Genomic DNA, 19,551 nt, shown 5'->3' with positions numbered 1-19,551 from the left:
AACCTTGGTCCGCGCGTCGATCTTGGCTCCTCTCTCCACCAGCAGCCGCACCATGTTACTGTTCCCGCGCTTGGATGCTACGTGCAATGGTGTGATGTCGTTCTGAGGGGAAAGGAAGCATCACTGTCACAGACATCCCGCCTCTGACTGTCTGTCAGACTGTGCATCAGACGTCTCTGGACCCACCCTGGCTTTGAAGTCCACGGCTGCTCCTCTGTTGAGCAGCAGCGTCGCCACGTTGATGTTCCCGTAGTGAGACGCGATGTGGAGGGGAGTGAAGCCGCTCTGGAAACGGGGCGAAAGGGACAGAAGCACAGGAGAACCAGTTAAAGAGAAGCCCAGCCCGTCTCCCCGTGAGCCAGGAGCAAAGCACCATGGGAAACCGCACACAGCAGCGAGTGCCAGAAGCAGGTGGACAGAGCACAGGGCAACGCTGGTCAGACGTCATGCAACAGTGATAAAAAGGAGGGTGGCCATTTTATTAGGTACAGCCCCGCAGCGCTGCAGGGGAGCTACATGCTAAAACGTGGGTTAAGTGTGGGCACGTTCACCTAAACGTCTGTCAGAGTGGAAACCATGCTGGACCAGTGAATCCGCGACACTTAGTGGTTCTTCTGTGATATGTTCTCATCAACGAGAAAAACAAAAAAGCTGGATGAATGGCAAAAATCCCAGTTAATATAAAGATGCAATAATAAAGAACATTCTGAAATAGTTTAGTCTTTGGTTTCATTTTTCCTACAGTATTTATAAAACAGCTGGATGAGAGCTTTGGAGCTAAATAATAAAAAGATTCAATCAATAAGTAATGTAATTGTCTGTAGTAACTGTAGTGAGGCACACGTGTTCTGAATCAATGCTTCAGTCTGTGTGAATTAGTTTAGTTGTTCAAAGTTGGCGACATTTAAAATAACTGATATCTGTTTAACTTCTGCCCCTGAATGCACAAAAATAAAGCTGAAATGTGATGCAGGCCACACACAGTAGGTGAGTTACTGTCAGCAGCAGCAAAAGCATTCATGCCAGCATTTAATGTCCATGCCAGCAGACAGAAGGCTTTGCAATGGTGACCATGAGTGAAGGAGAGGAAGAGGAAGAGGAAGAGGAAGAGAGGAAGAGGAAGAGAAGAGAAGAGAAGAGAAGAGAAGAGAAGAGAAGAGAAGAGAAGAGAAGAGAAGAGAAGAGAAGAGAAGAGAAGAGAAGAGAAGAGAAGAGAAGAGAAGAGGTACCTCTGTTGTTCTATTCACCATCATCTAGAGGGGAGAAAGGAAGGGGGGACGCGGTGGGGTAAGAAAAAGGCACAAATAGAGGGAGGAGGAGGAGAATGGGGCGGTTAGTGCACCACAGCAACAACAACAACATCAACAACACCACCACGGCTGCACCAAGCTGTCAGATGGCTACGATGATGGAGATAATGGAGACCACACGGAGGTAAACACAGCGGGACGATGGGCTGCGGCTCTCGCCTAAAGTAACGCAGGCTGTTTTCTCAGTTATTATCAATGCCTCAGGCTTTACAGACTGTAGACTACTGTACAGGAGGTGCAGAACGATGATCCGTCTATTATCTGAGCTGCTGGTCACTGTACGGCTGCAGCCTGTCGCAGCCTCAGGTTCAGCATGAGACAGATTCAAGCCACTGGGTCGAAGTGTAAAGGGGGTAAATGTGGAACAAACAGAAGCGGAGGGATGGGCGCCCTTCACCTTGGACCTGCCCAGCGTTTACCTTGGACTCCACGTCAGCGTTGTGGTCGCTCTGCAGCAGCAGGGCGGCCGCCTTGGTGTCGTCTTTGCGGGCGGCGATGTGCAGCGCCGGCAGACGCACCTTCCCCTTGGTGTCGTTCTCCAGCAGCAGCGAAACCACCTGGTCGTGGCCCTGCTGCAGCGCCACCGCCAGCGGGGTGAAGCCGTCCTGAGGAGACAAACAGCGCAAACAGCCACGGACCGCGTGAATAAAAGCAACTCAGCATCTCTGCGGTGGCGAAGCATCAAAGCTGATAAACAAACACACCCACAGATCGCACACACAGCAAACAAACACCTTCAAAAGCCTCAGTTTAGCCTCGTTAAGCATTTCATCCCAAATCCCCGCTCGCACCCGGTCCCCAGCTTTATTATGCATTCAGGAGCTCAGGGAGGACTCAATCAGACCTAAAATAGCTTCTAGAGGCAGACAGACAACAGAAACAGCAGCGATGGGGTTTGATCTTCATCTTCTAACCTTAAAAAGCACAAAACTGAATTAGAAACAAATCCCTCGACCAAACAGCACAAGATGCTGAAAGATGGAGTGCAACACAAACACACCCTTTGTTCTATGTTACAATATTAAAGGATAAACTACATTTTAATATTTTAGCGATTCTGCTTTAGTTGTGAATTCTCTGCTTTAATTCTTATTAATACAGGGCATTGTTAATCCTGGCTGCTGCTGCTGCGATGGGATGGATGAGTATGAATTATTCAGCACTGGGAGTTGCTTCAAACATGAATACATGCTACATTTCCCCGCATGAATAATTCAGAGAGTCAGCACAGTGGGGAGGAGGGGAGAGGACGAGGGAGACGGGGAGAGAGCTGGTGAAAGGGGAAAGTCAGAGAACTCCCAAAAACAACCCAATAAAAACACTCATCAGCAGCTGAGTACAGATGGACGATTAATCAAAGCGAGGATGCTCGTCACATGTCTGCAGCCGGTCGGCAGTCAGCGCTACTGCAGGCGCTGGATGAATCAAGGTCAGTCTGAATGAGTCACCCTGCCCCACCTCATTCTCTACCTCACCAACCTCTGTAGCTTAGTTTCTACCTCATCTGATGAGCTTCTGGTTCCTAAATGTGCCCCTGGTTCCCCGCTACAGTTGTGTGTTGGTCACAGTGGCAGCGTAATTATATGGAGGCTAAATGAGGCCCGGGATGAACGGTGCTCATTACTGTCACGGCCTCGTTAATGTGTGTGCAAACAGGCCTTAACTCTGGCGCCTCAGCGCTTCGTGCCCGTCGGCGTGCGTCCTGTACCTCCGTGGCGATGCTCTGACTCGACCCGTGGTCCAGTAGGAACTGCACCACCTCCAGGTGGTTCTCCTGCGCCGCCATGTACAGAGGAGTGAAGCCATTCTGCAACAGAACAAAGCAATCACGGTCACTATCGCCATGCGTGAAGACTAGACAGACTGGACCTCACTGAAGGAAACACAAGCAGAGGCCTCATAAAACTTATTATCATTAGAAAAACTTTGTTTATGACCAATATGTGATGCTGAAGGTCACTGTGGCTCATGTTAGAAATCAATAGGCACAATTGCTGTGTGACAATATTGGATTTCTATTTGCATTATTATGATTAATTGCCCCAATTCATTTTGATTTATATATATTTTTTAGCTGCTTAATTGAATTTGTAGAATATTTCCTTCATCTTGATGCTCCTAGCTCAAAGCAGGGGCACTGTCTTTTCCAACTGCACTCGAATGCACCACTACAGTGCTCTTATCGTGGAGCACATACTCTCACCTCCACACATGCCCCACGCCTGATAGCTGTGCAGATAAAAGCTGATCTGGAGCTAAAGTTGAACATGACTCATTGTATCTCCTTGTGTCTGTGCATTTGTGATTTGACTCGTGAACAGGGCCGAGAACACCCGTCACCATAGCAACACCCTCATCCTGAAATGACTTAAGCATGCACAACCCCTCCTGCTCCGGCTCATCCATTCTTTTTACTTATTATTGTGTCACTGCACCAACTGCGTTTCTCTAATAGCTCTCAAACAAGGACACGATGAAAGTAAAGTGGAAGCACTGATTTGAGGATGCATCCAATCACTGACTGTCCCACAGCTTTGGGGTTGGTGCTGAATGTGGGTCAGGCAGCACTGCTGACACGGTGCACGCGTCTCACCTGAGACTGGGCATTGACGTTGGCGCCGTGTGTGACGAGCTCCTTCACCACGTCTGTCTGACCGGCGAGCGACGCTATGTGCAGGGCCGTGTTTCCTTTCTGCTTAAAGAACAAAGAGAGGCATCTGTGAATCTGGAGGACGTGGTCCTAATGTTTTGGCCACGATATTTCAAATAAATGACTTGGCCAAAACATTAGAGCCACCTCTGTATAAAGCACATCACATTCATCCATTATTTATCATTCAGATTCATTGGGACACGATAAAACACAAAGGAGCGGTTCAAGAGGCTCGCGGTGTTTCACAGTGAACGGCGGTGAGTGAGGCCTGTGATGGAGGTGTGGAACGCAGACTAAACTTGGTGAGACTGAGCTGCACTGAGCCTCTAATGGATGCACCTGTTGTGCGGGTGTCAGCTATAGCAGGAGGCAGCTGTTGCTTCCACATACAGTACTGTAGGCTCCACCTTCATTCCTGAGCGTGAACCTCTAGATGGCTCGTTTCCTCTTACGCTCCTCTTCTCCTACACAGCTACAGTTGTGAACATACAGTATAAAACTATGAATGCTTTAAAATGCTCCACCTGCCATTGCTTATAATAAAATACAACTGCAGCAACTGCAGCCTCATTGAAGCGAATGATTTCCCTGTTGATGGGTGAATTCATTGTGAGGCATTACGTCACTCCTGCAGCACGTTTTACCATCAAATCATTCAAATGCACCACAACCAGCTGTGAGAGACAGCCGATCACCCCCCCCCCCTCCCTGATACGACGCACACATTCATCTCTTTTACGGCCTCTGGGGCAGTGACGGAGAAGCTGCCGACGCCGCAGACCCGCGCGTGTGCCGAGTGTGTGCGGGTGCTGGAGGCACACACCTTGGTGGCTGCGTCCACGTTGGCGCCCTGCTTGATGAGCTCAGCCACCACCTCCACGTGGCCCTCCTTGGAGGCCAGATGGAGCGCATTCAGGCCGTTCTGCACAAAGAGAGACGCTCACGTGAGGGCTGCGGACCCGGAAGCGGTGCGGGTCTGTGAGACGGTCCCTGTGCCGCACACGCACCTGATTGCAGATGTTGATGTCCACCCCATTCTTCAGGTAGTCCAAGGCTTTCTCTAGGTTCCCGGCCCGAGCTGCTCGCAGGTAACAGGCGTTGACGTCGGTCTGCGGGAGGACAGAGAGAGCAGCAGTGTGAGAATGGGTGAATAATATGTCATATAATGAAGAAGAGCCTTTGATGGTAGCAAACTCTATGATACACGTGTGCATGAACGCTGCATAAACCCCTGGAGGCTGGAGTGCGAATAGCTGAAGAAACATCAACAACAAAGTGACTCCACTTGCATCAGTGCGTCTGCCTGGTTCCACAGCGAAGGAAGCCAGCGGCCGGTGCCAAGTCCACGACCGGGGGATTTACTAGATCTGCTCAATGGAGGATTTACTATATCTGTGATAAGAAGGTTTGCTCAGCGTCAGGGCTTGTTTCACTGGACGTAGATGCAGCACGACCAGGTCTGTTCTAAGAACATCTGAGAGCGATGCAGGCGCTGGTCTGACAAGCTAACAATGCTAATAGAGCAAATGTCGGCCTCTTAAGGAAGCAGCTTGTACTCAACCCTTCGAACCTTGAGCCACGTCGCTTATTTACTGCCACTGAGCGGTTCCGTGATGGGGAGTGACAAACGGGCCAGGAGGCCGGCAGCTAGTGTGCGTCTCCGATTTCATGGTTGCAATGCAGCGCTCGTCCGCCACACCCACAGGGTCCACACGCAGCGCCCTCGCTGGCTGTTCAATGCACAACGAATGCTTGGTTCAGGCTGTGGGCTGAGTATGGTGCTCCCTTTGCTTTGTTATGGTAGACGGACTGTTGGCTCAGGCTGAGCTCACTTCCCGCTCGGTGAATGGGTCTCATCATCACACACGGCCCGACGCAGGGCCGGTTTACGGTGTCAGCATCCACTGAGTGGAGCAGAGTGGAGGCGAGGGGCCTGGCTGGACGTCGAGGTGTTACTGATTCATTTTATATCGATTCAACACATGCACAGCTGCAAAGCTTATTAATTAAGAGCGAAATGAAGCAACGTGGGTGAACGCTGGGACCCACGGAGCAAACAGGGACATGATGAGTACCAATTTGAAACCATAAACCTCTGACTGACAAGTTATGTATCAAAGGTGTGTGGAAGCATCAAGAGACAGGAAGTGTGTGTTTCAGAAGCTCCAAGTTTATATGATCTTATCTTATATTACGTCCAACTGCCTCAACACAAGCGATGCAAAATGAAAATATTATCATGTTTTCTCTTCCTGAAAGCATTTGATAAAAGAATTTTGTTGCGAGGCAGCGAGGCGTGGAGGTTCTGAGTCCCTGAGGGGGCTTGTAGGGCACCACGCCAAGCCTTTTAAGTTAAATGTGGCGGCAGGCTCGACGGCTCATAACTCAGAGCATTATCTGAATTCCAGCTCAAGGCATCACCTTCTTAGAAACTGGAGCACAAAAAAGCTCAGGGGCTCAAGAGTTGGTGAACCTGAGACCATTAAGTCACACAACAAACAAACTTTAGGCTGAATATGAAAAGGTTCAAGTGTGATTTTATTGTAAAATGGTGTGACTGTATCTACAAGAGAGGCAAAATTGTCCATATGTAGTTACTGCTACTGTTTTATCTTAAGAACAAATCACAACCAATAAAAACACAGACATGATCAGAGGAAGATGAAATGAGACCGGACCAGCGACGACTGCATCACAACAAACAGAGCAGCACATGCATGGACGCGTGACACAGGAATGAAGCTACACCAGAGCAAGGACAATGTCTCCACTCGTGTCCGTTCCTGCTCTCGGTTCATCGTCGGGTTCTCAGGTTGCTCCGTCTGCAGCCACGCCAGCTGTCACTGCACGCACGGCGCGCTGTTTAGCCAACTATGCTAAATCAGAGCCATAACACCAGACGTGCTCATATCATGATTCCGGCTGGTTTTGGGTACGGCCTCCACGTCTTCAATTCAAACAAATGTACAGTAGCTGCAGGTCCCTAAAACCTGCTGCAGCCATTTGGCAGATAGTAACTGGACCCAGAATGGAGGAAGCAGCTGAAAAGGGCTTAAAGCTAATGGATGAACTGGACCAAGTTGCAGAGCCTTTAATAAAGATCTTATTAGAATCATAACATCAAATCACTGATTCCAAGACAAGCAGAAAGTCAACCTGCGGATGAAGCCCGGGGTTGAAGGTGACGTTTATACAGTGTCGTTCCTTATTCATCCACAACAGACATGCAGAGAACGCGACACGCTGCAGCACGAGACCTGAGGACCGCACGGCGCCTCCAGACCCGGCAACGGGAGCCGTCCTCCGCTGCTTCTGCTTCAGGACATGCAGCAGTAATGACGCAAACTTCCAGCTCCATGATGGGAGCCGGTGCTGCACGTCACTGGGTGCAGGCAGGCGTCCTCCCACTACAAGGGCTCAGAGCTCAGATTCAAAACTAGGTTTTATGTCTAAGAAGTGTTCCTACACAAACATCCGGAGCATGCGCTATCATCCAAGGTCAGCTGTTTCCATTCACATCACGCTGCAACATGACGCTGCCTCCACAGCACAACGCATGTAGATGCCCACAGGTACATAATCAGCGTTAACTGATAGAAGAGGAGCAGTAGAGAATGCAAATACACCCGCAGACACACACACACACACACACACACACACACACACTGCAGCACAGTGGTGCAGCAGAGTTGCTACTGCAACCTGTCCCATCAAACCCCATCACTGGACTGATGAACGCCACAGCATCATAGATCCCACCGGCTTGTTAATGTAACAGGAGCGAAGAAATCAGAGTCTGGCTCCATCGCGTGACTTACTTCTGCCAAATAGTCTGCTGCCTCCTCCACAGCCATGTTCCTCAGCCTGCAGCTGAAAGTGGGAAACCTGAGCACTCAATTACTGTAGCAGCTAGCCCTAGCCTGAGAGAGGGATGAGGGCAGGACAGGGGAGGGAGAGGGGGAGAGGGAGAGAAGGGGGAGGGACGGTGAGGGAGAGAGAGAGAGAGAGAGAGGGGTGATGAAAGGATAGAGAGAGAGAGAGAGAGAGAGAGAGAGAGAGGGGGCATTGTGTCACGGCTAAAAATACCTGTCTCGCAGTGAGAAAGTCCAGAGCCCGTGGATGGGGGAGGGGAGGGGAGGGGGGAGGCAGGAAGAGTTCCGGCGTTAATCTAAAACCAACTCGCTGGGGGACAACGCAGGATCAGAGGACAATGCTTCGCTGTGAGGCTGTGAGCGCGTCCGTGTGAGCACGTAATCCGCTGCCAACGTCCAGAAGCACGTGAAAAGTTCTGCTCAGCTTGTTTTATCAGCATTCCAGGAGTTAAAGTTACTTTTTGAAACTGGAATGAAATGATTCACATTATTAATCGGTGTTTTTGTTGCAGCCAACACAATCAAATGTCCACAAATCTGAATCTGAAAGACAAACACAACTTATCAACTAAACAAACCTTGAACCATTTGTTGGTTCCTCTTTCTGCTGCTGTTTCATTTATTTCCACGTTGAGAGTAAATTAGTTTAAGAAGTTTAAGGATGAAGACTTACAAAAGCCAACGCACAGCAAGCCAAGAGACAGACACACACTGAGTCAGCGCAGGCTTCAGGGCCCTGAGCCCAGGCCACGGATTAGCAGGATTTGGACTTGGATTCTCAGGTATTAAAGACGAGACGGAGCCGCTAACGAGAGGCAGACAAGGAAACATGGAGTTAGAGGTTCAACAAGAATCACTTCATTAGGCAGTTAATAAAGAGAAAATGTAACTGGTCATAATGTGTTGGCCTGTTGCTTGGACGCAGACGTCACATGACGCCGTCTGGAACGGAGGCAGAAGCGGAGCGTTCAGCACTAAACCACACACGAGCATCAGCGTGACCGGTGAAAATCAGGCCTCCAACTCCACAGGTTGTGTTGATGATGAAATAAATAAAAGCACTGTTTGCTGTGATCGCGGCTCGAGTAGATTTCTGAGTAAACGGCAGAAAACGAAACAGTCTGTTACTTATTACATCAACGGGGGAAACACTGAGTGTTGTAACAGGCAGAGGAGCTCTAGAATAAAAAGGTCCTGTTTGTGTCTGAAACACGTCTTTGTTACAACTCTTCTTCTGGTAAGTTCACGCTGGACTCACTAGTTTTAATTGCTACAATGTTGCTTTACTGAACCTCTGTTGGCTGTTGATTTGCATTTTGTTTTTTTTTGTGTCTCTCATCACAGAAGCTGCTGGAGGATGATGGTGCGTATGTGGCAAAACAACACAACTCAACTAATTAAGATAATGTATGAGCTGTGAGCATTGACTGACCTCCCAATGGAGGTTCTGCACAACAACTGTGAGTTTAATAGGCTTAAAATATGACAGAGAATCAAACTGTGATGATTGTAAGTCCTGCATAAACAATCTCTGAATCCAACTAACATATATTTCACTTAACAATTACACATCTGCTGGTTAAATGTCAGCTTACATGAATAAAGACGTGAAGATTTCTTTTATTTATTCCTTCTTCATCAGCTCAGCGTTGTGCTAGCGGTGCTGCTGCCGGTAGCAGCCCATCAGTCCCCTCTGCCCACTGACTGTAGTGACGTGTACAGAGCCGGGTCGGGCCGGGACGGCGTCTACACCATCTACCCAGCAGGCTCCACCTCCCCTGTGCAGGTCTACTGCGACATGAGCAAGGACGGCGTCGGCGACTCGGCTGAAAAGTGGACGGTAACGATGGGGATAAAGCTCACAGAGACACAGATCATAGTCTTCACTCCAGTAAAACCAATGTAGGTCCAAAGAAATGTTCCACCGTATTCCAACTCTGATGAAAACTAGGTCATTCAGAGAAGACAAGACGGCACAGTGAACTTCTTCATGAGGTGGGATCACTACAAGTCTGGATTCGGCAGCGCTGCTGGGGAGTACTGGCTGGGTACGAGCTCCACTGAGCAGAGGGGAACCTCCCATCACCAACAGCTGGAAACCTGTAATGCCACCAGTTCCTTCTACAGGTCTGGAGACCATGCACCTGATGACCCAGGCCAAGACCTACGAGCTGCGGGTGGACATGGAGGACTTCGAAGGACAGAAGGTCTACGCTCTCTACTCCTCCTTCTCTGTGGGGCCCGAGTCTGAGGGATACAAGCTGAACCTGGGGAGTTTTGTGAGGGGAACAACAGGTGGAGCAGGACCCTCACCATGACTACAGCCCACCACAAGCAGTCTGATCCGAGCTGCTCACCTGTGCTTCCTGTCTTTCTCCATCAGGCGACTCTCTGAGTCTACACAACGGGCAGAAATTCACCACGACCGACAAAGATCAGGACACGCATGGCTCCAACTGTGCCAGGCTGGCGTTTGGAGGATTCTGGTACGCAGCGTGCTTCGGCGCCAACCCCAACGGGATCTACACCTGGGGACCGTCCCCTAATGCAGCCGGTGTGCAGTGGGTGAGCTTCAGAGGGGTGGAGTACTCCCTGAAGACCATGGTGATGAAGATCAGGCCTGCTGCTCAGTGAATGAGTCAGGATGATCCCATCACTTCTAGTCTGTTTGTTTGTTTATTCAGCCTGGATGTGGAAATTAGAAATATGCAGCGTTTTCACTCCCACACAGACAGTCCTGCTGCTGTGAATCGCTAAAGGTCCCGTCCAGTTTAAAAACTAAGCGACTAAACAGGCGATGTGTGATGTGTCTAATGTATTAGCATCATGAGTGACAGGGGAAATGTTTTCACAGAGGCAGACGGTCTAGAAGCTGAATACAGTACGGTCGACATCACATAAATAAACACATCACACGTTGAATCTGCTTGTGTGTTTGTATTTATCCATTAAAACAGGCAGCGGTGTAATAGAGTCTGTATTTTTTAGGGTCTTAATGTCACATCAACAAATAGCTGTACAACGAGTGAAGTGTCCTCACGGTGATGGCGACTAACACTTAATCTCTCTTCACTGCTTTGTTTTGGTGCAGCATAACTGTGAAGGTGAGGAAGTCAAAGTGATGGGGTTGCCATGGCAACTGCAGGTCCTAAACTCGCAGCATCGCACTGGGATTTTGAGAGGTTGAGGGATGGATGGGTGAAAGTGTCTGGAGTTAGAACTACTGCACAAGCACCAGCATTCAGATTAACCCGAATACAGCAGCAACCCTTTATGTGGAAAGTTTGGTTTTCAGTGGCTGAAGTGAAATTATGGATTTAATATAAGTCAATCACACACAAACACACATGGAGCTCTGTGCCCCTGTTCATTCATGTACAGGTACTTTGTCAGTCCCTAGTGGCCGCTACCTGGAACTGCACCAGTTGGAGGCAGGAACGCTTTTGTCCAGTCTTGTAACTGAAACGAAAGGAATGCGCTTTGAACGGACAAGCAGTAAAAGTACACAGAGTATGTGTCAGTACTGCGTTAACAATTTATCAATCTCCTCTTGGAAAACACTCAGCATCATCTGGTACTGAGTATGAGATGAGATCACTGCACAGGCGAACGTGTGTGTGTGTGTGTGTGTGTGTGTGTGTGTGTGTGTGTGTGTATGTGTGTGTGTGTGTGTGTGTGTGTGTGTGTGTGTGTGTGTGTGTGTGTGTGCTGACCTGCCTCTGTGAGCTCGCTGCTGTCATCTGATTGGCTGCTTCACTACTGCAGTCTCTGTACCCTCACAGCACTTGAGATCCAGATGGAGGAGAGTGGAAAACACTGAACACACACTCAGCTCCCATTTTCCCTCTCCTCCGTTTCATCACAGTAAATGTCTCCTGCCCTCTATATTTCTAGCGGTGTTGCATCACAACCTGGACACGTTTTAGTCCTGCTTTTTCAAACTCCTGACATCAGACACGTGGCTCTGCGACAGGAAGCCCTGCCTTCAGCCCTTTCTCATTGCCAGCTGCTGATGTCCCTCATTAGGCCTCTGTGTGATTGGCTGACGGCTCTGCTCCGCTCTCTGCTCATTGGACGACGATGACGATGATGATGATGATGATGCTGGGTGACAGACGTAGTGCTGATGTAAGGCTGTGTGTGCATCCATACAGGTAGACGGTCAGACAAGATGGTCTGTCTCAACCACGATGCGACTGCCAGTTAATTCCTCCTTACGGAGACAGAGCACTGGCCATGAATAAACTAACAACTCCGTACCAACAGGGGGCAGGTGAGCAAACACGCGCCTCCTACGTCAACACAGAGCCAGGGGTTTCACACACAAATAGAAGAGAAGAAGAGTTCTATCAAGTGACTGGACAGTTACTTCTAATGAAGTATTTTCTAACCTAATGATAATGTTTGTTTGCGTTGTCCATGACTGGAGTCGGTTCAGGCTAACCCGGCCTCCAATAGCTTCTTGCTCACTGTTCTATGGTAAATATTTCCCATCGAACGCCAGCTGGCGAAGTGAAACCTACAGTAAACAGAGGCGACGTGAGCAGCAGAGCCGCACTGTACTAGTGTGGCTTTAAGAGGACAGGCAATTAAGGAAAAGCTCAGTGGATCAATAAGGCACTTTAGTTGCATGTACAACATGAGCTTCCTGCAGAGTCTCAGGCTTCATGGTCATGACCAGCGCCACGAGGCACCGACGCTGAGCTTCTTGCAAATTCAATGTCCAACATCTGAAATCTGAATTTCCAAAAACGTGGCACAAACTCAACACCGTCACAGAGCAGAGGTCTCAGGTGCATCTAGAGCTCAGAGGCCCATTATTGGGCTAATGAATGATGGCAGCCTCCTCCTCTTTGACTGGTGCTCAAACAAAACCTCATTTAAAGACTCAGTGGGTGTTTTCAGACAACATACAAAACAAATGAGTCCATAATTAACCATCACTAGTTTCCAGTAGCATCAACTGGCAAACTAGAAGAAAACTTTCAACTGCTCAGTGAATTCGGCTGAATGTCGCGTTCCTGTGCTGCCAAATAATCAGAGTCTAAACGGAGGCAAAATAAAAATAGTGGTGTGTTGACTGAAGTGAGGCGCGAGGACGGGCTGAGTGTGTGTGTATAAACGGATGAACTGTCCCAGTTCCTGGCGTCGATCTCCCACCGCAGCGCAGCAGAGGGAGGGGGGATGAAGGCCTCCCTAACAACATCCTCATCCTCCCTCTTCATCGCCCGCTCCTCTCCATCGCCACCCGCTCTCTCTCTCCCTTCATTCTTCTCCTTTATCTCTTTCTTGCAGTGTGTTGGGGGATGTGTTACCTCTCGCTTCCCACCCCCCACCCCGTCCCACCCATCCTCCAATCACGACGCTTGGCAGGCTTTGCACCAGTCTCCCAACCCAGCGATTGTGTCCTGGTGTCATCCTGCTACGTTCATCACAGGCCGCCGTTCATCTCCAGCCTCAACCTCCTGCATCGTCTGTGCTCTACATCCTCTTTGCTCCAGCTGCCGCTCCTCTGCTCCACTCTATAATTCATAGCACTCTGTTCTCAGTTGGGTCTTTCCTGACTTTGTCTTGAAGCGGCATCTGGCGCCTCACATTTCAGATGCGTGGCTGCGCGAGGCTTCTTTTCTGCTTTGCGAACTGAACATTATCCCGTCAATGAGTCTGTTCTTTCCACTTGTCACCGATGTAGTGAGTTATAAACACAAGCAACAAAAAGCTGCAACAATGGCCAGAGGGGGAGCGGGAGCAGCACTGGAGGGCTCGCGCTGTTTGGTAAATGTTTTATTGAATCGTTCGTCAGATGATTTTACTCCTCGGACAGAAAGATGTGGTGAGAAACGAGTTTCACACGAGATGCAAAATTCAAAACAATGAACGTGAAGTAATAAAAAAAAGCTTAGGATGAAAAGCTTCTGAATCTCAGCCCATAAAAATGTCAGAGGATTCAATGTCTGGTCCCAGGGGACCAGTGTGTGTGTGTGTGTGTGTGTGTGTGTGTGTGTGTGTGTAACATACACCCCCCAGTCCCAGCAGCGGAACAATACAGGCTGCTGCCAGCTGACAGTGACGCAGGGAGGGAGGGAAAGCAGAGCAGTGAAACTAGGAAGAGTCTGCAGATGAAAAAAGCTCAATTCAAGAGATTCCCAAAAATAAACCTCATGAAGCAGAGCTTTCATCCCTCTCACTTCTAAACGTCACACATCTCAAGCTAGATTAGCTTCAACCTTTGTGCAAACTCGACATCCTGTCTGGGTCGGAACACGCTGGTGTCGGACCGGTGGCTCGTCACCGTCCTCGTGTTACGTTGACGGCTGCCGCTTCACAGAGCCCTCGTGTGCCTGCTATTCACAACACAGGACAGAGTAGAGGTCAGGTGATGTCACTGTCAGGTTTTCGTTCTTGGTTTTATTTTGAAAGGACTCTTCTGTTTTCGATCCCAGTTTCCTGTTTTATTTTGGTAGTCTCCCGGTCTCTGTTTTGTGTTCTAGCTTCACTTCCGGGTTATGTCACGTCACAGCTGTTCTTGTTTCACCCGGTCATTATTCACACCTGCACGTCATCAGTAATCGAGTCCCGTTGTATTTAACCACCACCTGTGTCCTTAGTTCCCTGCCAGATTGTTGTGTTTCTTCAGTGCCCCAGTTTCATCAGCGTATTCGAGTTCCATGAGTGTATGCATGTTTCATCGCCTGACCCTGGACTGCTACTGACCGTGAGTTTGTCTCATCCCTGCCTGTACTTTCGCTGAGCCTCTTTGTGTACGAACCCTGCCTGGACATTGGACTCGAGATTGCCTGCCCCTTGTTACTGCTTTAAACCCTCCCGTGTATGACCTGGACCGTCTGACCGTGCTTTGGAAAATAAACTTCCTTTTGATCATAACCCTGCCTCCGTGCTGCGCATGTGGGTCCTTTCATTGCCGCCCCTGACAGAACAATCTGGCCAAACTTGGACCCAGCCAGCACTTAGCCTCCGGTCAGGTCAGTGACTGTTTTTCCTTGTTTTTTTTTACGGCGAGTATAACTCTCCCGCGGAAGTATGGAGTTTACCTGCGCCGAGCTACCCAGCGACCTACATGTTTATTTCGAGATCCTCGCGGAGGATTACCGACGGGCTAGTAACCCGAAGGACCAGCGCTGCGCCGTGGAGGTGGCGATATTGACGCTGGAGGACGATGACACCGCGTTAGATCACCCCAGTGTTCGTCGCCTCTATGAGCGACTGTGCGCGAAGTCTGACGAGCTAAGCGACGCGCTCTGCACCACGCCAGCGCCGGTCGCACCGCCGATGGTTTCGGTTTCCTCCTCCCCGCCCCGTCGGATCGTCGTGCCTGCACCAACCTGCCCAGCTCCATGGTTGTTTCCCTGGGAGGATTTCCTGCTCCCACGCGGTCCTCAGTCTCCAGTCCAGCCGCGCGCTGCTCAGTCTCCAGTCCAGCCGCGCGCTGCTCAGTCTCCAGTCCAGCCGCGCGCTGCTCAGTCTCCAGTTCAGCCGCGCGCTGCTCAGTCTCCAGTCCAGCCGCGCGCCGCTCAGGCTCCAGTTCAGCCGTGTTTTGCCCAGTCTCCAGCTCAGTCGTGTTTAGCCCAGTCTCCAGCCCAGTCGTGCTTAGCCCAGTCTCCAGCTCAGTCGTGCTTAGCCCAGTCTCCAGCTCAGTCGTGTTTAGCCCAGTCTCCAGCTCAGTCGTGTTTAGCCCAGTCTCCAGCTCAGTCGTGTTTAGCCCAGTCTCCAGCTCAGTCGTGTTTAGCCCAGTCTCCAGCTCAGTCGTGTTTAGCCCAGTCCCCAGCTCAGTCGTGTTTAGCCCAGTCCCCAGTTCAGCCGCGTGCTGCCCAGTCCCCAGTTCAGCCGCGTGCTGCCCAATCCCCAGTTCAGCCGCGTGCTGCCCAGTCTCCAGTCCAGTCGAGCCCAGTTCAGTCGAGCCCAGTTCAGTCGAGCCCAGTTCAGTCGAGCCCAGTTCAGTCGAGCCCAGTTCAGTCGAGCCCTGTTCCGGCCCCAGTTCAGTCGAGTCCTGTTCCGGCCCCAGTTCAGTCGAGTCCTGTTCCTGTCCAGGTTCCAGTTCAGTCGAGTCCTGTTCCTGTCCAGGTTCCAGTTCAGTCGAGTCCTGTTCCTGTCCAGGTTCCAGTACAGTCGAGTCCTGTTCCTGTCCAGGTTCCAGTACAGTCGAGTCCTGTTCCTGTCCAGGTTCCAGTACAGTCGAGTCACGTTCCTGTCCAGGTTCAGTTCAGTCACGCGCAGGTCGTGTCCCAACCAGAGGGCACCACCTGTCGCACAGGTGCTATGCACACCCGATCAGGCCCGACGTCTGTTCCGTCGAGCTCGGCAGCGGCAAGTAGCCATGCCAGCTCCAGAGGAGACGCCGTTTCAGTCCCTGCCGGCTCCTGTGAGGAGCCTGAGAGCAGCGCCGCCGGCTCCAGTGAGGAGTCTGAGAGCAGCGCCGCCGGCTCCAGTGAGGAGCCTGAGAGCAGCGCCGCCGTCTCGAGTAAAGACGCCGTCCCAGTTCTTGTCGGCCATGTTGCGGCCGTTCCTGTCGGCCATGTTGCGGCCGTTCCTGTCGGCCATGTTGCGGCCGTTCCTGTCGGCCATGTTGCGGCCGTTCCTGTCGGCCATGTTGCGGCCGTTCCTGTCGGCCATGTTGCGGCCGTTCTAGTCCCTGTTCCTGTTCCTGTCGGCCAAGTAGAGGTCGTTCCTGTCGGCCAAGTAGAGGTCGTTCCTGTCGGCCAAGTAGAGGTCGTTCCTGTCGGCCAAGTAGAGGTCGTTCCTGTCCCTGTCGGCCAAGTTGAGGTCGTTCCTGTCAGCCAAGTAGATGCCGTTCCTGTCCCTGTAGGCCAAGTTGAGGGCGTTCCCGTAGGCCAAGTTGAGGGCGTTCCCGTAGGCCAAGTTGAGGGCGTTCCCGTAGGCCAAGCTGAGGGCGTTCCCGTAGGCCAAGCTGAGGGCGTTCCCGTAGGCCAAGCTGAGGGCGTTCCCGTAGGCCAAGCTGAGGGCGTTCCCGTAGGCCAAGCTGAGGGCGTTTCCGTAGGCCAAGTTGAGGGCGTTCCCGTAGGCCAAGTAGAGGTCGCCCCAGGCCCCGTTCCTGTCGGCCCGAGAGAGGTCGTTCCAGTCCCTCTCACCCTCGGAGCCGCAGCGCCCGCCGGCCCCCAGGAGGAGGCAGCGCCTGCTGCAGTTCCTGCGCACCTCCAGGAGGAGGTCGCGCCAGCTGCAGTCCCTGCGCACCTCCAGGAGGAGGTCGCGCCAGCTGCAGCCCCTGCGCACCTCCAGGAGGAGGTCGCGCCAGCTGCAGTTCCCGCGCACCTCCAGGAGGAGGTCGCGCCAGCTGCAGTTCCTGCGCACCTCCAGGAGGAGGTCGCGCCAGCGGCAGTTCCCGCGCACCTCCAGGAGGAGGTCGCGCCAGCTGCAGTTCCCGCGCACCTCCAGGAGGAGGTCGCGCCAGCTGCAGTTCCCGCGCACCTCCAGGAGGAGGTCGCGCCAGCTGCAGTTCCCGCGCACCTCCAGGAGGAGGTCGCGCCAGCTGCAGTTCCCGCGCACCTCCAGGAGGGGGTCGCGCCAGCTGCAGTTCCCGCGCACCTCCAGGAGGAGGTCGCGCCAGCTGCAGTTCCCGCGCACCTCCAGGAGGAGGTCGCGCCAGCTGCAGTTCCCGCGCACCTCCAGGAGGAGGTCGCGCCAGCTGCAGTTCCCGCGCACCTCCAGGAGGAGGTCGCGCCAGCTGCAGTTCCCGCGCACCTCCAGGAGGAGGTCGCGCCAGCCGCAGTCCCGGCGCACCTCCAGGAGGGGGTCGCGCCAGCCGCAGTCCCGGCGGACCTCCAGGAGGGGGTCGCGCCAGCCGCAGTCCCGGCGGACCTCCAGGAGGGGGTCGCGCCAGCCGCAGTTCCCGCGCACCTCCAGGAGGAGGTCGCGCCAGCCGCAGTTCCCGCGCACCTCCAGGAGGAGGTCGCGCCAGCCGCAGTTCCCGCGCACCTCCAGGAGGAGGTCGCGCCAGCTGCAGTTCCCGCGCACCTCCAGGAGGAGGTCGCGCCAGCTGCAGTTCCCGCGCACCTCCAGGAGGAGGTCGCGCCAGCTGCAGTTCCCGCGCACCTCCAGGAGGAGGTCGCGCCAGCTGCAGTTCCCGCGCACCTCCAGGAGGAGGTCGCGCCAGCTGCAGTTCCCGCGCACCTCCAGGAGGAGGTCGCGCCAGCTGCAGTTCCCGCGCACCCCCAGGAGGAGGTCGCGCCAGCTGCAGTTCCCGCGCACCTCCAGGAGGAGGTCGCGCCAGCTGCAGTTCCCGCGCACCTCCAGGAGGAGGTCGCGCCAGCCGCAGTCCCGGCGCACCTCCAGGAGGAGGTCGCGCCAGCGCCGCAGGTCAAGGAGGATAAAGGAGCGGGGGAGAGGTCGCCAGTAAACAGGCCGAAATAAAGGGGGGGGTAGAAGAAAGTAGAAGTAAAGGCGGATAAGGAGGGGTCGCGAGAAAGTACGGCGGACCTCAGGAGGGGGTAGCGACCGTAGCAGTCCGGCGGACCTCCAGGAGGGGGTCGCGCCGTCGCAGTCCCTGTCGACCCCCAGGAGGGGGCGCGCCCGTCGCAGTCCCGGCGGACCCCAGGAGGGGTCGTTCCCGTCGCAGCTCCCGCTGCACCGGCATCTGTTCCTGGCGGCTCGGCTCCGGCCGCACCTGCATCTGTTCCTGGCGGCTCGGCTCCGGCCGCACCTGCATCGGTTCCTGGCGGCTCGGCTCCAGCCGCACCTGCATCGGTTCCTGCCTCGTCCTGGTCTCGGCTGCCGGACTGGTGGCCTCGCCCTCGGCTTCGCCTGCTGATTGGATGGCGTTGCCTCCTTCGGCGCCGTCCGCCTCGACTCCGCCACCGCCACGGCCGTTCGCCTGGGGTGAGTCCCCGCCTGCCACGACGATGGCGAAGCCTCTGCCGTCGTCGTCCGCCGCGACCCTGGGACCCCCGGAGCATCTCCGTCGGGGAGGGGGCTGGGCTCAGCCCTGCTCTCCCGGACCTCGCCAGCCGTCGTGGTGGACTCTCCTGCCACCACCCTCGTGAGGAACCCTGGACTCTGTTCTCCCTGTCATGGACTTTCGGTTTTGGTTCTGTGGACTCTTGTTTTGACCCTCCTCCGGTCCTCCCTCCACCCACCCTGCTTCTCTGCCTGGAAGGGGAGGGATTCGGTCCCTCCTCCTGTGTCCACCCGCCCGCCCTGGTTCGGGGGGGGGGCTTCCGTGGGCGCCGTGGAAGACGCCCTAGAGGAGGGGTACTGTCAGGTTTTCGTTCTTGGTTTTATTTTGAAAGGACTCTTCTGTTTTCGATCCCAGTTTCCTGTTTTATTTTGGTAGTCTCCCGGTCTCTGTTTTGTGTTCTAGCTTCACTTCCGGGTTATGTCACGTCACAGCTGTTCTTGTTTCACCCGGTCATTATTCACACCTGCACGTCATCAGTAATCGAGTCCCGTTGTATTTAACCACCACCTGTGTCCTTAGTTCCTGCCAGATTGTTGTGTTTCTTCAGTGCCCAGTTCATCAGCGTATTCGAGTTCCATGAGTGTATGCATGTTTCATCGCCTGACCCTGGACTGCTACTGACCGTGAGTTTGTCTCATCCCTGCCTGTACTTTCGCTGAGCCTCTTTGTGTACGAACCCTGCCTGGACATTGGACTCGAGATTGCCTGCTCCCCTTGTTACTGCTTTAAACCCTCCCGTGTATGACCTGGACCGTCTGACCGTGCTTTGGAAAATAAACTTCCTTT

General features: G+C 53.0%; 2 protein-coding genes across 51 annotated transcripts in view; one reads left to right on the top strand and one right to left on the bottom strand.

The window, feature by feature from the left end:
* The window catches only part of LOC114846020 (ankyrin-3-like), a 71,593-nt gene that overhangs the window by 35,684 nt on the left and 16,358 nt on the right, over positions 1 to 19,551 (bottom strand). For 35 of the 49 annotated variants that reach the window (XR_005897018.2, XR_005897019.2, XM_041068562.2 and 32 more), the window contains exons 2-9: positions 4,971 to 5,072; positions 4,787 to 4,885; positions 3,904 to 4,005; positions 3,019 to 3,117; positions 1,730 to 1,915; positions 1,230 to 1,253; positions 187 to 285; positions 4 to 102 (exon numbers count right to left, since the gene is read on the bottom strand). Coding sequence is in view for 47 of the 49 variants with exons in the window: in XM_041068562.2 (XP_040924496.1) it covers positions 4 to 102; positions 187 to 285; positions 1,230 to 1,253; positions 1,730 to 1,915; positions 3,019 to 3,117; positions 3,904 to 4,005; positions 4,787 to 4,885; positions 4,971 to 5,072 (810 nt within the window). In the remaining 2 variants the exon portion in view is untranslated. Of the gene's footprint in view, positions 1 to 3; positions 103 to 186; positions 286 to 1,229; positions 1,254 to 1,729; positions 1,916 to 3,018; positions 3,118 to 3,903; positions 4,006 to 4,786; positions 4,886 to 4,970; positions 5,073 to 7,781; positions 7,881 to 19,551 lie in introns of those variants that run through there. The other 14 variants (XM_041068553.2, XM_041068559.2, XM_055504085.1 and 11 more) reach the window with 4 other exon arrangements.
* LOC114846024 (microfibril-associated glycoprotein 4-like) lies at positions 8,947 to 10,757 on the top strand. Of its 2 annotated transcripts, XM_029134763.2 has the most exons (6): positions 8,947 to 9,072; positions 9,180 to 9,198; positions 9,478 to 9,675; positions 9,787 to 9,883; positions 9,963 to 10,130; positions 10,219 to 10,757. In XM_029134763.2, exons 2-6 carry the CDS (start codon positions 9,193 to 9,195, stop codon positions 10,467 to 10,469), a joined length of 720 nt encoding a protein of 239 aa, XP_028990596.1. In that variant the 5' UTR covers positions 8,947 to 9,072; positions 9,180 to 9,192; the 3' UTR covers positions 10,470 to 10,757. The 2 variants fall into 2 exon arrangements, with proteins under 2 accessions (XP_028990596.1, XP_055360063.1); XM_055504088.1 differs by lacking the exons at positions 8,947 to 9,072; positions 9,180 to 9,198 and adding an exon at positions 9,277 to 9,295.

Source organism: Betta splendens, chromosome 19, assembly GCF_900634795.4.
Source record: "Betta splendens chromosome 19, fBetSpl5.4, whole genome shotgun sequence".
In the NCBI taxonomy this organism is placed as follows: domain Eukaryota; kingdom Metazoa; phylum Chordata; class Actinopteri; order Anabantiformes; family Osphronemidae; genus Betta; species Betta splendens.
The sequence above is the reverse complement of the archived record's forward strand: the minus strand, read 5'-3'. Positions and strand labels throughout refer to the sequence as shown.